General features: G+C 42.7%; 2 protein-coding genes across 8 annotated transcripts in view; one reads left to right on the forward strand and one right to left on the reverse strand.

Annotated features, from left to right (window-relative positions):
• IMMP1L (inner mitochondrial membrane peptidase subunit 1) overlaps window positions 1-9,815 on the reverse strand; it is a 32,922-nt gene extending 23,107 nt beyond the window's left edge. For 2 of the 5 annotated variants that reach the window (XM_028729717.2, XM_028729700.2), the window contains exon 1: window positions 8,999-9,099. The gene's annotated coding sequence lies outside the window, so the exon portion shown is untranslated. Of the gene's footprint in view, window positions 1-8,998; window positions 9,104-9,712 lie in introns of those variants that run through there. The other 3 variants (XM_028729735.2, XM_028729726.2, XM_077929892.1) reach the window with 3 other exon arrangements.
• ELP4 (elongator acetyltransferase complex subunit 4) overlaps window positions 9,117-14,789 on the forward strand; it is a 147,349-nt gene continuing 141,676 nt past the window's right edge. For 2 of the 3 annotated variants that reach the window (XM_028729672.2, XM_028729681.2), the window contains exons 1-2: window positions 9,117-9,379; window positions 13,820-13,855. In XM_028729672.2, coding sequence (XP_028585505.2) covers window positions 9,181-9,379; window positions 13,820-13,855 — 235 coding nt within the window. In that variant the 5' untranslated portion in view covers window positions 9,117-9,180. The remainder of the gene's footprint in view (window positions 9,380-13,819; window positions 13,856-14,789) is intronic. The other variant, XM_028729689.2, reaches the window with a different exon arrangement.

Raw genomic sequence — 14,789 nt, forward strand, 5'->3', positions numbered from 1 at the left:
TAATAACTAATCAGAGTTATGTAGCAGAATAGAGTTTGACTGTTGCCATATTTGTTTCTGAGACTAAGACCTGGCATATCGAGAGGTCATAAAGAAAACAGTGGTCATATTTAAGGAAAAGCCATTCTGAAGAACTACTGACCTCTTCCATTGCTTCCAAAATGTTAATGAGCAAGTGAAACAGGATTCACAGATGTTTCTTATTTTCAGTCAGATGCATACAAGACCCACAAATGCAATTTGCGTCATTGGTTAAATGAAAATAGATATGAACTATGTTTTGAACAATAACATTGCTAGGTGATAGTAAATTACTTCCTACAAATCCCTCTTCAAAACTCAAGTCTCTGGGAAGCCTTTGGAACAACACCCAAGTTCCAGGAAACCAAGGTCAGACCTATCATTACGCAGAGTGAAGCAAGTGCCTCAGGCAACTAATCTGGAGGTGGGGGCAGTAAAGGCAGACCCCCCCCCCCAGGTTTTTCCATTGAGCCTTCTGGCTGTGCCCTTCAGTCATAACACCCCCATAAATAGCTGGCTGCCTTCAGGTATACTTAAATAAAATCCACTGTCAGTCCAATTGGCTTCTGTACACAGAATGGGGAAGAAGGTCCCTTCTTGTCCTTTTATTGGTAGCAAAATGTTTAGGATCAGCCTTGCAACTTGCTGTTAAGTAAGCCAAGGTACATGTAATCAGTATAACTGCATATTCGTCTCCTGTTTACCATGCCACCTCGTGCCTTTCCCTATAACATATAGATGCAATTAGCTACCTGAAATAAAGGAACGTTTACTTATACTTAACTTTGAGCACTAATTTCTCATCCTCAACATAGTGACCTGGATCCTAACAAACTTTCAACTCATTGAAAAGGACTTTCCTGTCTCCCCTGTTCCTCTGTAACCCTTGGCCATAGCTGTCAACTTTCAGATTTGAAAATAAGGGATCAGCAGCCTCGAAAATAAGGGTTCAGAAGCCTCACCTGTCCCGGGGACAGTCTAGGGGATATCTAACAATCCGGGATAGCAGCGGGAAGCAGCGGGAAACGGCACTGGAATAAGGGAATTTCACACAAAAAAGGGAAGGTTGACAACTATGCCCTCGGCATACATACACCCTGAATGTTTAGGGATGAAGATCCCTCTAAAACAGCATGCCACCCCACCCTAATCTTTCATGGGTTCCATGTGCTTACCCAGGGTTTGTGTTTCCTTTGAAATGAGGTACAGTGGAGACTGTACTGTCTTTATGATACATGGTTCATTTACACATATATAAAACCAGAGTCTACAATGGAGGGGTTCGCAGCATTAAAGGGTCTTGCTTCTCCCATAGCCGCAGCCTTGGAGTCAAACAGTTCTCAAACATTGCTCTGACTCTCTCTCCAGCTGACAACTTTACTTCCAGGTCACATCACTCCAACTCCACTCTAAACTCAGGCTTTGCCCTTCTATGGGTTGAGGGAGGGGCCTCACCCATTTGCTATCTCACATAGAGCTCCTTTCCCTTGTTTCCTTTAATTGTCCATCAAACAGGCTATGAGCTCAAGACAGGAAGCTAGCCTGGGTTATATTTTAACACTTGCTGGATCCAAAGGTTAGAAGGATTTCGCATACAGCCTACTTCCCTCCCACCCACCCCCACAAAGCCCTCATAATTTTAGGATGGAATGTGGCACCCAGGATAACTGCAGAATAAGAAGGGGTGAGTTGTTGTGACACCTCCCCCCCCCCAGCCAATTGCGATGGTCATGGGGCACACAGGGGGAGGAAAAAGGGGGGGGGACTCCATTGTGCAAGTGGAAGTCCTTGTGAAGGGCTTCCACTAACGGGGCTGCTTAGGCAAATCCCACACCAGGATATTAAGTATTTCTAAATAAATAAACACTACTCATTTTAATGGAATTTATTTCCAAGTTAGGTATCATTAGGACTACACCCTTGATGTAGTTCATGTGCTTCCTTAATCTTTGCACTAGTACAAGTCATGCATTATCTCTTCCATTTGCTCTGTGTATGTTTTCCTGTTTCAAATATGTACACCTTTTTCTGTTTTGAATATGCACAGTACACATTAGAAGTGCTGCCTACCAATGACAAATATTATCTGAGCAAGAACTCTATAAACCTTGGAAAAACCCATATGCATAATGACCTGTGCTGTCCTGCAGTAAAATTTTATAGCCTGTTTTTTCAAAGATACTGAACTTACTGAATAATGGCAGATAACACAGTACATTCAGCTGCTAGTTCAAGCATTAGTAAAGCAAACACAGTGGAAGAAATGCCTTACATCCTGGGATCTTAAATTTTTCAGGGTCTTGAAAACACTATCACTGTATTGGTTGTAATTCATAAAAATAACTATTTAGAAGACTGTTTATGGGATTGTTCTCAGAGATAATTTGTTTGATCGAAATTCACCTGAGTGATCATCAGACAATGAAAACGTCTTTTGGTTTTCACTGACATGTGTTAACAGAAAGCAAATTTCCTTCAGCTTAGATATTTCTAACATTGTTTAACACTTTTATTCTTCTCAGATCGAAGATGATTAAAGCATGCTATAATTTAGACTCCTGGTACAGACTTTTAAAAAGTGTAAATACTATTGTGAGATAATTCTGTTGGAATTCAACCTGAAATTGGTATTGCTCGTCAGAAGCAAAGAATCCCTTATGGGGGGAACTTATACAAGACTTCCCCATATTTGAAAAGATGTTGCTACTGAGTAACCAGCAATATTTTTTCTCCCTGAGTTGAAACAGTCAAATAAAAATATAAAACATTATGTGATTAAAAAAAGCCACACATAAAAACACATTACAATCATAATCAGTTCAAAACAGTAGCAAACTATTGGGATACTAACTGTCAACAGTCCAACCAAAAGGTATGTCTATGTCTTCAGTTGATATCAGAAGACTGCTAATGAGGGTGCCAACCGCATCTCCATCAGGAGAGAGTACCACAGCCAGGAGACCACAACACAGAATGCTTTTACCCATATTCCTGTACAACATGCTATGCCTATAGATGGGACTCAAAGAAAGGACTTCCCTGAAGAATCACAGCTCAGGTTGGCAGATATTTGGAGGGGTGTTTCTTTTAGTCCTTGGGTCCTAAGCCATTTACGGTTTTATATACTAGTGTCAACACAATGAGTTGGTTCTGGTGATTAACAGGTCACCAGAGCAGCTATATAATCCCATTTTTCTGCCCCACTTAATAACATTGCAGCTGTGTTCTGTTCCAGCTTCAGCTTCTGGATCATTTTCACAGATACTTCTACACAGAGTGCATTGCAGTAGACCAATCATGTAGTCGCTAGAGCATGAATAGCTGACATCTGACTATCCCTGTTCAGGAGTGGACAAAGTCAGCAATTCAGCAGAAGCCAGAAAAGTGTGGGAAGCAACACTCTCACTATGTTCCCAATGCGTAATATCTGCTGCGGAAGAGCATAGCAGCCTGGGGCACTCATAGCGCTACCTTAACATGTCACTGCTGAAACTGGTACACAGATTGATTCCATTTCACAGCATCTCCTTAAACAGTAAAAATCAATGGGTGGTAGTCAACCATGTTTTACTTAGAGTAGATACATAAAAATTTCAATGGGTCTACTCTGAGTAAAACACAACTGAACACCACCCAAAGCTTCTGCAAATGACGTTTTCTCACAGAACATCATTCCAATTTAAAGTAGGACTTAAGCTGTAAACTTTACCATTTCCGTCACACAAATAATTTCTTGGAGCAAAAGAAATTGCTCCCTTAGACATCTTTCTCCCTCCCATCTCTTCTATTTATTATCTCTTCTTTCTCCCTCCCATCTCTTCTATTTATTTATTTATTTAATTCATTAACTAAAATTTCATACCATTTAACTGTAAAGAAGACCACTAAGCGGATATGTCAGCCTTCTAGCATTAAAGTACTACCAACTTCTTGATGTGAAAAAAGGGAAGTCAGTTCTGTGGATAGCTTTTTCAGTACAGCTCTTCTTACCAGAAAGCTACCGTATTTTTCGCCCCATAGGATGCACCGGCCCATAGGACGCACCAAGTTTTTTGGGGGGGAAATAAAGGGGGGGGAATTTATTTTCCCCCCCAGGTGCTTGTGGGGCCGGCAGCGGGGAGAAGCACTCTTCTCCCCGCCGCCCGCCTGCAGATCAGGTCCGGGGACAGCGGGAAGACGCGCTGCGCCTCCCAGCTGTCCCCGGAGCTTGCGGGGCTGGCGGCGGGGAGAAGCACGCGTCTCCCCGCCGTCAGCCTCCAAACCACATTGGGAGACAGCGGGATGGTGGCGTTCCACCTCCCCGCTGTCCCCCGACCTTGTGGGGCTGGCGCTGCGGCTCTCCTGAAGCCTGGAGAGTGAGAGGGGTCGGTGCGCACCGACCCCTCTCGCTCTCCAGGCTTCAGCGAAAGCCTGCATTCGCCCCATAGGACGCACACACATTTCCCCTTCATTTTTGGAGGGGGAAAAGTGCGTCCTATAGGGCGAAAAATACGGTACCTATGAGACTCATACATACCCCACCCCATGAGAAGTTACAATAATAGTAGTCCTTTGATGCTAGAGAAACAGAAACTATGTGTATCAGTGGGAAAAGTTCTAGAGACCTGATGTCAGATCAGAGACTCTCATCTTTGCCATGGACTCTTGGTGTGGCCCCAGGCAATTCATGCTCTCCAACTCCTATTATCTATCACTAATATGGGAGTGAAAGTCAGTTCAGACATCCAAAGGAGTGAAAAAATATAAAGCATGAATGGTATCTCATAGTGATCTGCTTCACAGTGTCACCTGATTTCCTTGTGTGCCCGTACACACATGCATATGAACCTGCATCTTACATGTGTTCATGGTAACAACTGATGTTAAAATAAAAGGCCTGATAATAAGCTTCTAAAGCACTTGCAGTAATAGTAATAGTAACAGTAGGACTGGTAGTAGTACATGCTGTTTCACAACCTGGCAACTTGAGACATGTCTTTCTTTGATTCTTGGAAATCATAAAAATGTAAAACAATTATAATGCCCACTTTCTGTGCTCATTTCAGCCTGGAGAAAACTGAAAAATATGGGAGGGAATCAAAAAGGGTAGAGCCCAACACACGGGAAAATCGTATGCATCTAATATAACCCACAAGAGCTCATGCTATACTAACAGTGCAATTCTGTACATGTCTACTCAGAAGTAAGCCTTACTGAAATCATGGGGACTTACTTACTCATACTATATATGACTGCAGCCTAAATTGTTAAGACATAGAGATGCTACTAGATTATCTGCAGTTTATCAGAAAGTAAGTTTTCTTAGGCGAGAATTGATCCAATCTATTCTATAGCTTACAAAGATATAGTTCATTATGAGAAAATAATTTTCCAGCACCAAAATTCCTAATTTTCTCCTCATGTTAAATATTCAGCTAATTTGCACCAAGCTAGGATTACACCATTTATATTATATTATTGAAACCTTGGAAATAATAGTATGCATTTCTTTTTTGTGTTCCTTTTTAATATTCAGGAAGCTTTTAAAAGTCAGCAATAATTATTTTAATCTATGCTCTCTGTTTTTCCTTGGGATGGTTCCCAGAAAGACCCATCTCCACAATACCATCTATTGTTTGTACAATATGGCCGCAATCCATAGCCCCAGCAATGAGATGGAAGACATCAAGTTTGCCCAGGGAACTTTGATTTTCCATAGCAAATTGTGGACTAGCACTACTTGTACACACCAGTCTGTCTTTCTGGAATGCAGCCACTATAATTAAGTTGGCACTTATAAAATATATATAAATCCATGTATTTTTCATGAAATTATACGACTTAAAAAAACAAAACTTCAGCCTTAACACTTCACTACACGAGCAAGCTTGCAATTTGGATGGGTTATATCCGTGCAACAAAGAAAACAATACAACAGGTTTGAAGCACCACAGAATATCACCATGGTCAGGATCCAAGAGCTAAGAAACAACTTTTCAGCCTCTAATAATATGCACAATGACTTGGGAGTAAGCTCCACTGAACATGGTGGGTTTTTTATTTTTTTTAGCAGCAGCTGTCTGTATGGCACTAGTTTAGAGGACAGGTTCCTGCCCCAAAAAGCTTGCACACAAGAAACAACACAAGAAAGGGAAGGCAACAGGCAGTTGTTTCCATTAAAGGGGCTTAGAGTTACAGGCCCAGTTACAGTAAGGCATGAGAAGTAGTGGTTACATCAAAGGCTTAACAGAAAAGGTGGATGATGTAGAGACGCTTGAAGAGAAGTGGCATCACACAGGCATTTGGGGAAGAAATTCCAAAATGCCTATGATTGGGTGGCATGTTATGGAACATGCTGGGTGCAATGTGTTTTCAAAATGTTGGCTTCTGGACTGAAGGTACTAGATTTCTCAAGCTTATCCCCTCTTTGTTTGTAAAAGGATTAAGAAAATGAAGCCATCATCTTTGCACCTGTAGTCCCTGACCCATTCTATTGAAATACCTAAGAACATCTCAAGAAGCTTGAGCTCACAGCACAGACACTTCAGGGAGCTGTACCGCATGGCTGGTAGCTTTCCTTGTCAGATGACTCAACAGTTAATCTGATTTAGTGACTATAAAACTTTAATCAACAAAATCCAATACTATTACATTCCAGAACTGATGAGAAAAGAGGGTTTTGTGTATAAAGGACAGGTGCCGCTAAGAAGATTATTTAAAATAGCAATGTAACTGACGACAGTGCAGGTGTTACCCCCTCCACTAAATCATCTGCTTCTCTCCTTCAGTATGAGAAACAATGATGAAAGTATTCAAATTAGCATAGCTTTGTGAAAATAAGAATTATAGAATTTTATAAATTCAAATACAGATTTTAATATTTACACCATATGAAAAAAGAAACAAAATGTCTCATCATGCTAAAAAGTACCTTATAGCCTTAGGGTATGTTAAATTTTGTAACTTTCAAATTTCAAAAATTAGGGGTGCTAAAAAGTTGTAACATGACTTGGGAGTTCAAAATATATTTTGGTTAAATTAGTATAATTTCGCTTTGCTTGGTAAGTAAAATGTGCGTAAAATGGCATAGAAATTGTTAAAAAATGGTTACCAAGTACTTGCAGTTATATTTAATATTAATATTATTATCATTATCATTTAGCATTATCTGACATTTTCAGAAGGTAAAACTAAAATTCCAAAAGAAGTTCATGTGCTTCTTCATTAAATGCAGACTTACCAAGCTAAATCTTGTCCAATCAAAAAATGATAGCAGATTTTAACTCACACCCAATAACATATTTTTAAGGCCCTCACTAAAGAAATTTACAAAAAAAAGTTTCACCCCCTAAAATGACCTTGCTTGCATCTAGTTGCAACCTGACTTTGGAATGTATTGGCCCATACCCATTAGCAGATAGATGTTTATGGTTTTTTAAAATTATTTATAACTCAGATAGAATGTACACCACAGATCAGGAAAGGTCTCACCAAAGCCAAGAGGATGCCAGCATGGTTAATGAGCAGAGTCACGGGAGATATTAGAGGCAATAAGGCTCATGTCAGGAAACAGAAGTCTTTTCCAAATGAGAATAAAAAGGAACCTGAACTGTGGCAAAAGAAATGAAAGCAGATACTGAAGGATGCAAAAATTTGCAGAGTGTGTTATTGAAACATTAAGGGCATACTAAAAGAGAAAAAGGAGACTGAAACTGAAGCGATTCTTTGCATTCACTTCAGTGTGGAAGATGTTGGGCAGACCCGTGCCTGAAGTAACGTTCTCAGGAAGGGAAACTGAGGAAAATAGTGATGGCAAGAGAGAAAAGTTCTTATTGGCCTAGATAGAATAAAAAACAAACCAATCTTTGGGTCCAGATGACATTAACATAAGTATTCTTAAAGAATCTGGTGATGGGAGAAAAGACCCAATAATCTTCTGAAGTAGTCACATCTGTGGATGAAACATTTTTCAACATTTTGCCAGCACTCTATACTTGTCCGTCCCTGTGCACTTTCACTAGTGCACTGATGTCAACAGAAGATATATATAGCTGAAGGCAAGTCCAGGTTCAAGAGTTCAGAGGCAATGCATATGTTAAAATGCAAATGGAGGATGCTTCAAATTGCTCTGCAAGGCAGATTGTAACGGTCTACTGACCCACCCCGTGAACCAGGATCCCATCCTTTGCCACCCTTCCCTCTCCATGGCCTGCAGCGGGGTAAATATGAAGTGGGAACCTAATATGCGCAACAGGAAGGTATACACAAAATTTCACTGCCATATAAAGCGATTTAAATTGGTATCCATGTACAAGTTCCAATGGGTCTCCACAGCCAAGGTCAAGCAAGTGATTAAGAGTGCTACTCTGCATTAATCCTGGAGAGCTAACGTGGCTTTTCCTCCGTGTAGCCAGAACCTTCTGAGTCATGTACAATGAAATCCTCAGAAACCTCTTGCACCGAATTAGTCTTAACTGTGCCAGGCACCAACCACCCACCTTCCCAATTGGCCTCACCAGCATTAGCTGGTAAGCTAACACACACGGAAAACAATTCGAATAAACGACTTCACTGCTGCACGATCCAATGCATGCTTACTCTCCAGTCAAAGCCAAGGTGCCTTGGAGGAGGGGAGGGCGTTACTTTCGGGTAAGTATGCACAGAACACCAACACTTTAGAAAGTTAAGTTTTCATAACGAGCCAGGTGGGTGGAATGAGGTGAGGGGGCTCCGGCCCGCTCGTCACAGGTAGTAGCAAATATTTTTCCCCACTCCCCCAGGGTCACACCGCTTCCTGCACCTAAACAGGAAGAGGGAAGTACAGTATACTGCATCTCGTTTCCAAATTTATTTATTTATTTATTTTTAAAAATAGCTTCCTCAGAAGCGTCCCGTTGCCTGGAAAGGCCCGACTGGCACTCCCCTCCCTCACGGAGCGCTACGAACGTCACCTCTTGCGGACAGGCTCGCGAACTGCCTCTTCCTGCCCTTGACTCACCTGCCTGGGCCAGAAGCCGCGGGGACCGAGAGCCCTCCTCGCCTACCCCCAGCCGACGCCACTGCGCCTGCCAACAACCGGCCTCCCCATTGGCTCGCCGCGCGTCCGTCCCCCCTCCGCCCGCCCCGCCGCTCCTCCTCCGCGCCGGTCGCCTCTTCCCTGTCAACGGCGCAGAAGCTAAGATGGCGGCCTTGGCGACCGGCGGGCCGGCCCAACAGCAGCCGAGTGCCAGGGCTACGACGAGTTTCCAAAGGAAAGGGCCGGATGGAGGAGGAGGAGGAGGAGGCGGCCGCTTGGCCGTTCTGCCGGGCACCCGGCCCTCGGTCCGGCACGGGCAGCTGCTGCTTTCCAGCGGGGTCCCCTCTCTGGACTATGTGCTAGGTTGGTGCCGGCAGCGCTGCGCAGTCTCCTGACACGTCCCGCCACCTCGCCGTGCGGGTTTCGCGGTAGTCGAGCGGGCTGAGGTGGCCTCGGAGGCAGGCGAGGCGAGGCACTGGGGGGCTGCCTGGCTCCCCTCAGTAGCAGCCCCTCCGAGTCCCAGAGCCTCTTCCCTCCTGACTGAACCGCTGCCGGGCTCAGTGTGCGCGGAGGAAAGCAGGGAGGCTGCGAGAGAAGGGGAAGCGAGGGCGGGGAGCGGGACGGATCCGGCCGCCTCGTGCTGGGACAGGGCTGTGGGTTCGACCCCGCGCTCCCACCGAGCCCCGTGGTACTTACTCTCCGCTGTCCCAGGGGGCTAAGTATTCCGCCCAAGGAAACTTGAGGATGCTCGAGGAGAGCATGGGTTCTTGAAATGCGCGCGGAGCCTTGAGGATGAGAAGTGGAGTCAGTCCCGGCAGAGCAGGCATGGCTTTTTTAAAGAGACGTGCCGTCATCTAGATAGCCACTGGCTGGCTGTCCTCCTTTCGCGTGTTTCCCCTTGCTCGCTCGCTGATGCCATGCCGTCAGGATGGCGTTGCCTTCTCGCATCAAAGCGTCCATGAATACAAAGCAGCCTCACGCAGCAGTTTCTGTGTAGAGGCTCTGTGTAGGTCTGCTCAATATCGAATTTAAAAGAGACTCGAAAATCTAACGCTCCAGGGCACATAGTAGCAAGATACGAATGGATTGAGTGGAACCTAGCAGTATTCAACATATCCATGTAATAGCTGCAGCGTGCACCAGTTTCACCCTGCAGACCACCCTCAGCCCATTTGACTTGTACTGCTGTAAAACTTCTCAGATACTGAGTTAAATGTGCGTTGTGCTAGAGACTGGGCATGTGTATGTTAAAAAAACTGTGTGGGAGCAATTAGTTCTTTTATTCGTTCTTTTTTAAACTTGTGCATCCTTCTACATACCCAAAGTGCCCAAGTGGCTAGTTTCTGCAAAATAAACATAATGGAGTTGTTTTAAAGCTACTATAAAGTTGGTGTGGACCTGATGTGTCTGCTTGGGAAACTTCTGACACCTCACGGTAGTCACGTTGAAACTTCTAAAGGAGTTGTGCACTGTGTGTGCAAGTTATAAATAAAACACAATGGTTCAGGTGTAAAATGATGCTTAAGGCCACTTGGTTTATATGTGCAGTACACCATTTGGATCCTATAAATTTAGTCCTCACTTTTCAATAATCATACTTGAAGCCAGTGGGACATGCACATTGTGGTCAAGCCCTTGGTTTACAATTAATTTCTTCTTCCTGACACTTAGGACTCTCATTTTGAATCTAGCTAGAACTTCATGTATCTCTTTATGTTCAGATATGAGTTGCATCATGCATGAGGTCTTTTATCTAAAGGTGGTCATTTCATGGGCTCACAGATTTGGCAATGTAGTGGTTTGGTGGGATGTCACTACCATAGGGAATTCCCTGCCATCTTTTTAAGGGAAAAGGCCTATGAGGAAGTGAGTGATAATTTAGTAGGAGCAGGAGTTGCTGCAATATACATTAGATGCAAGAATTGTTGTTAAAAATGTGCCCTGAAGGAGGAATTTCCCAAATGCAATTCACTTATAAAGGTAAAGGTACCCCTGCCCGTACGGGCCAGTCTTGACAGACTCTGGGGTTGTGCGCCCATCTCACTCAAGAGGCCGGGGGCCAGCGCTGTCCGGAGACACTTCCGGGTCACGTGGCCAGCGTGACAAAGCTGCATCTGGCGAGCCAGCGCAGCACACGGAACACCCATTTACCTTCCCGCTGGTTAGCGGACCCTATTTATCTACTTGCACCCAGGGCTGCTTTCGAACTGCTAGGTTGGCAGGCGCTGGGACTGAGCAGCGGGAGCGCACCCCGCCGCGGGGATTCGAACTGCCGACCTTTCGATCGGCAAGCCCTAGGTGCTGAGGCTTTTACCCACAGTGCCACCTGAGTCCCTAATTCACTTATAATAAACAACAATTTGAGCAGCTAGAATTCTACCCCTCCTGTTTTTTCTGCTCGGCAGTGGTACTATTCCAGTTTTGTGGTTTTTCTGTGTTCCCATTTCTGACAGAACAGATGTGTGAAAGGGTCATGTGGAAAACAATATATGACTCTCATTCTAAGATTCCCATGCACACGAACCTGTAAGTGAATACACATATTTGGTTATATATTAGCTTGGCTGGGCATGAGTTCAGTAAGGTTTGTTGTGAGTATATAGATGTGTATGCAATTCTCACATCAAACACCTTCAAAAGTGTAATGCACTAATCAGGCCTTGGGTGTTCTGCTTGATACAACCATTGTACTAGATTTGATAAGACATGCTCTTCAGACAGAAAAGAACGGAAATGAAAATCTATCACTGATTCCATCTCATTTTATCATCATTAGGAAGGGAACAGTTGCTAGTAGATCATTTTAATGCTTGCTCAATAGGAAAACTGTTAGCTGAACATTTTTGCCAAATGCCATGGGCTGCACCCATCTCAAATTTTGTATTATTATAATCCTTGCTTCTACTTATTTTTTTTGTGTTATTTTGCCTTCTCCAAAATATATATAATCTTTAGGTGGGATGAGATCGTTTTGGGAGCCCCCACCCTGAATGATGCTGCCATTCTGAAATACAAGATCTAGTTCTTCACATTATGAGGACATTTAAATTTCACACATGACCATGAACACATCATTCAGAAGTGATTTCAGTCATAACTGAAATCCCATTTATTTCAATAGGAATGAAATTCAGCTAACTTGGTCTGGATCCAAGCTAGGGCCATTAGCTTAAAAAAACTATGTATGTTCATTTATTTATTTTGCATTTTATATGCTTTCCCACAAAGAGCTTAGGGGTGTCCACAAAGGTCTCCAACCTTGTGGGGTGGGGTAGGTTAGTACAGTCATACCTCGTGTTGCGTTTGCTTCAGGTTGAGCGTTTTCAGGTTGTGTCCCGCAGTGACCCGGAAGTACCGGAAAGGGTTACTTCCGGGTTTTGCCACTCACGCAGATGCTCAAAATGACATCATGCGCAGAAGCGGTGAATTGCAACACGCACAGACGCAGGTTGCGTTCTGCTATGTTGCAAACGGGGCTCTGGAACGGATCCCATTCACAACCAGAGGTGCGTGACTGGCACAGTGTTACCAAGTGAGTTTCACTGTTGTGTAAAGATTTAAACTGGGATCTCCCTAATCTGACATCTACCAAGTAGACGGTGTCCTTTGCCATCAATGATCCTTTTCCTGTTTGGCGATCCCAGATGTTATCATCATCATTAACTAGTCTGTTTCAGATAGAGTATTTTGTCTCGCTCCTCAGTGTGTTCATTCCTATACAGTTCCTATACAGTTCTTTCATCCACTTACTACTTATGGATGCCCATTTCTGTTATTAGACTAAGAGTTCTAAATATCTTAGAAAAAATGTAACATGATATATATTTGTGGAATGCCCATGAAAATTCGCCTGGGGCCTTCATTATACACCTTCAGGTGTCCGGCAAAAATGTTCCTTTTTAATCAGGTCTTTGGTTGATCTGATTGACATCCTATGCCCTTTTAAAATGTGGCTCTTTGTGGGGGGTTTTATTATTATATAGTGGCTTTTATGATGATCTTTTCTGTGAACTGTCATGAGACTTCTGGCTTTAGGGGGGTATATAAATTCAATAAATAATAATAATAATTTACATTATTTCATCTAATGATGTCAGTGTTTCCTTACTTTACAAACAGTATATATAAACAGATGGGGAACCTATGACCCTCAGATGTTGAATGACTACAACTTCCATTGTTCTGGACTGTTGGCCATGCTGGCTGATGGGAGTTGATGTCCTGCAACTTTTAGAGCACCAGGGGCCCCTTATGCAAGGTGGAGGCTATCACCCTTGCACTATTGTAAGATAACTAAACAAAAATAAAGTCTAATGAATTCAGTGGGAATGATTCCAGATAAATGTAGAGGACGGTAGCCTTAATCAGTATCCTATACGCAGCTGAGTCCGTTCCTGCAACTACCGGTAGATAGTTTTGACTCATGATAAATGCAACTTACTGAATTAACTGTACCAGGTTCTTCAAACACTTGCCCTAATGAGGAAGGATTACTTTATGTGTAGAATAGTCTTAATAAAACAAAGGAATGTTGGCTTGTGACAACACTATTAAAGTACTTGCGTTTAGTTATGTAGAGCTATGCAGGATCTTTTCACCATATTGTGAAAGTAATTGTAGTGTGTGATATATAATTATATGCAATATATAATTATTTAATAGTGAATTGTAAGAAGTATTATAAAGGTAATTAAAATGTTTTTCATGTTACATTTTTAACTTCCTGTATCACCTTTCCTTGATACTACTAATTGTTGGAAACATTATTATGCATTCTAATTTCTTAAATTAATTTGTTCCTAGGTGGAGGTTTGGCAGTTGGAACCCTTCTTCTTATTGGTTAGTATGAAATTTTCTAGTACATTTTACTTACTAGCAATTATATGGTCACGGCATTATCTTTTTATTTTTTCAAGTGTTTTAGGGAAAATGTAAGAATGGTTTTTCTAAGGAGTTCCTTCTAAAAGATAATGCAGGACTTGTTGTAAAGAAAACATTAATTTATTTCACCGTGGCCGTGTTCTCATGTCATGTTAAACATTGATTTACTACAATGTGCGCAAGCTGGAACCCTCATACTTCCCTCTTCCCACATGGCCAGAAGAATACTTCAGAAGGTTTTTCTGTCATTCCCCCTTAAACATGATTTGTCATTGTTCCTGAACTGAGAATAACTAATTATGGTCAGTTAATTTCAAAATGAAACAGTTTCAAAACACGGTTTCTGGAACTGGCAGGTTTAAACTAATCATAGGGTCATATTCAACTAAATAGTTGTGCTAGCAGAAGCCATGGTAAGGATACGTGCTAGCACAGTGGAAGAGGGAGGGAAGGTTCCACCATGCAAAGAAAATTCTTGTAGTGATAGAGCTACATTGAATACAATCCATAGTTATTGTGAAGCATAGTTCCCATTTCCAGCACAATGATCCCATCATAGGTTTTTTCATGTAAAGAACTGGTGGTAGATTTTAAACCCTTAAAAATATAGAATTTGGGGAGAAAAGGACAAACAAACAGAGAGAGAGAGAGCTCATTGGAAGGAATAAATGATCTTCCAAGTAAGGATGAGCACACACTTCCTATTAAAGTAAAAGTAACCATTTCCCACATAAACCATGGCTGTCACAGGACTGTGTTAAAGCAGGGGTTACCAGCATGGCACCTGTGAGCACAGTGGCACCCCTGAGGTCTTCCCCTAGGGCCTGTGGACTCTATGCGCCTGCTCCAGCCCCCTTGATCATGGAATGGTGAGGATGGTTGACTTCTTCTC

The sequence above is a fragment of the Podarcis muralis genome, chromosome 1 (genome assembly GCF_964188315.1).
Source record: "Podarcis muralis chromosome 1, rPodMur119.hap1.1, whole genome shotgun sequence".
Classification (NCBI taxonomy): domain Eukaryota; kingdom Metazoa; phylum Chordata; class Lepidosauria; order Squamata; family Lacertidae; genus Podarcis; species Podarcis muralis.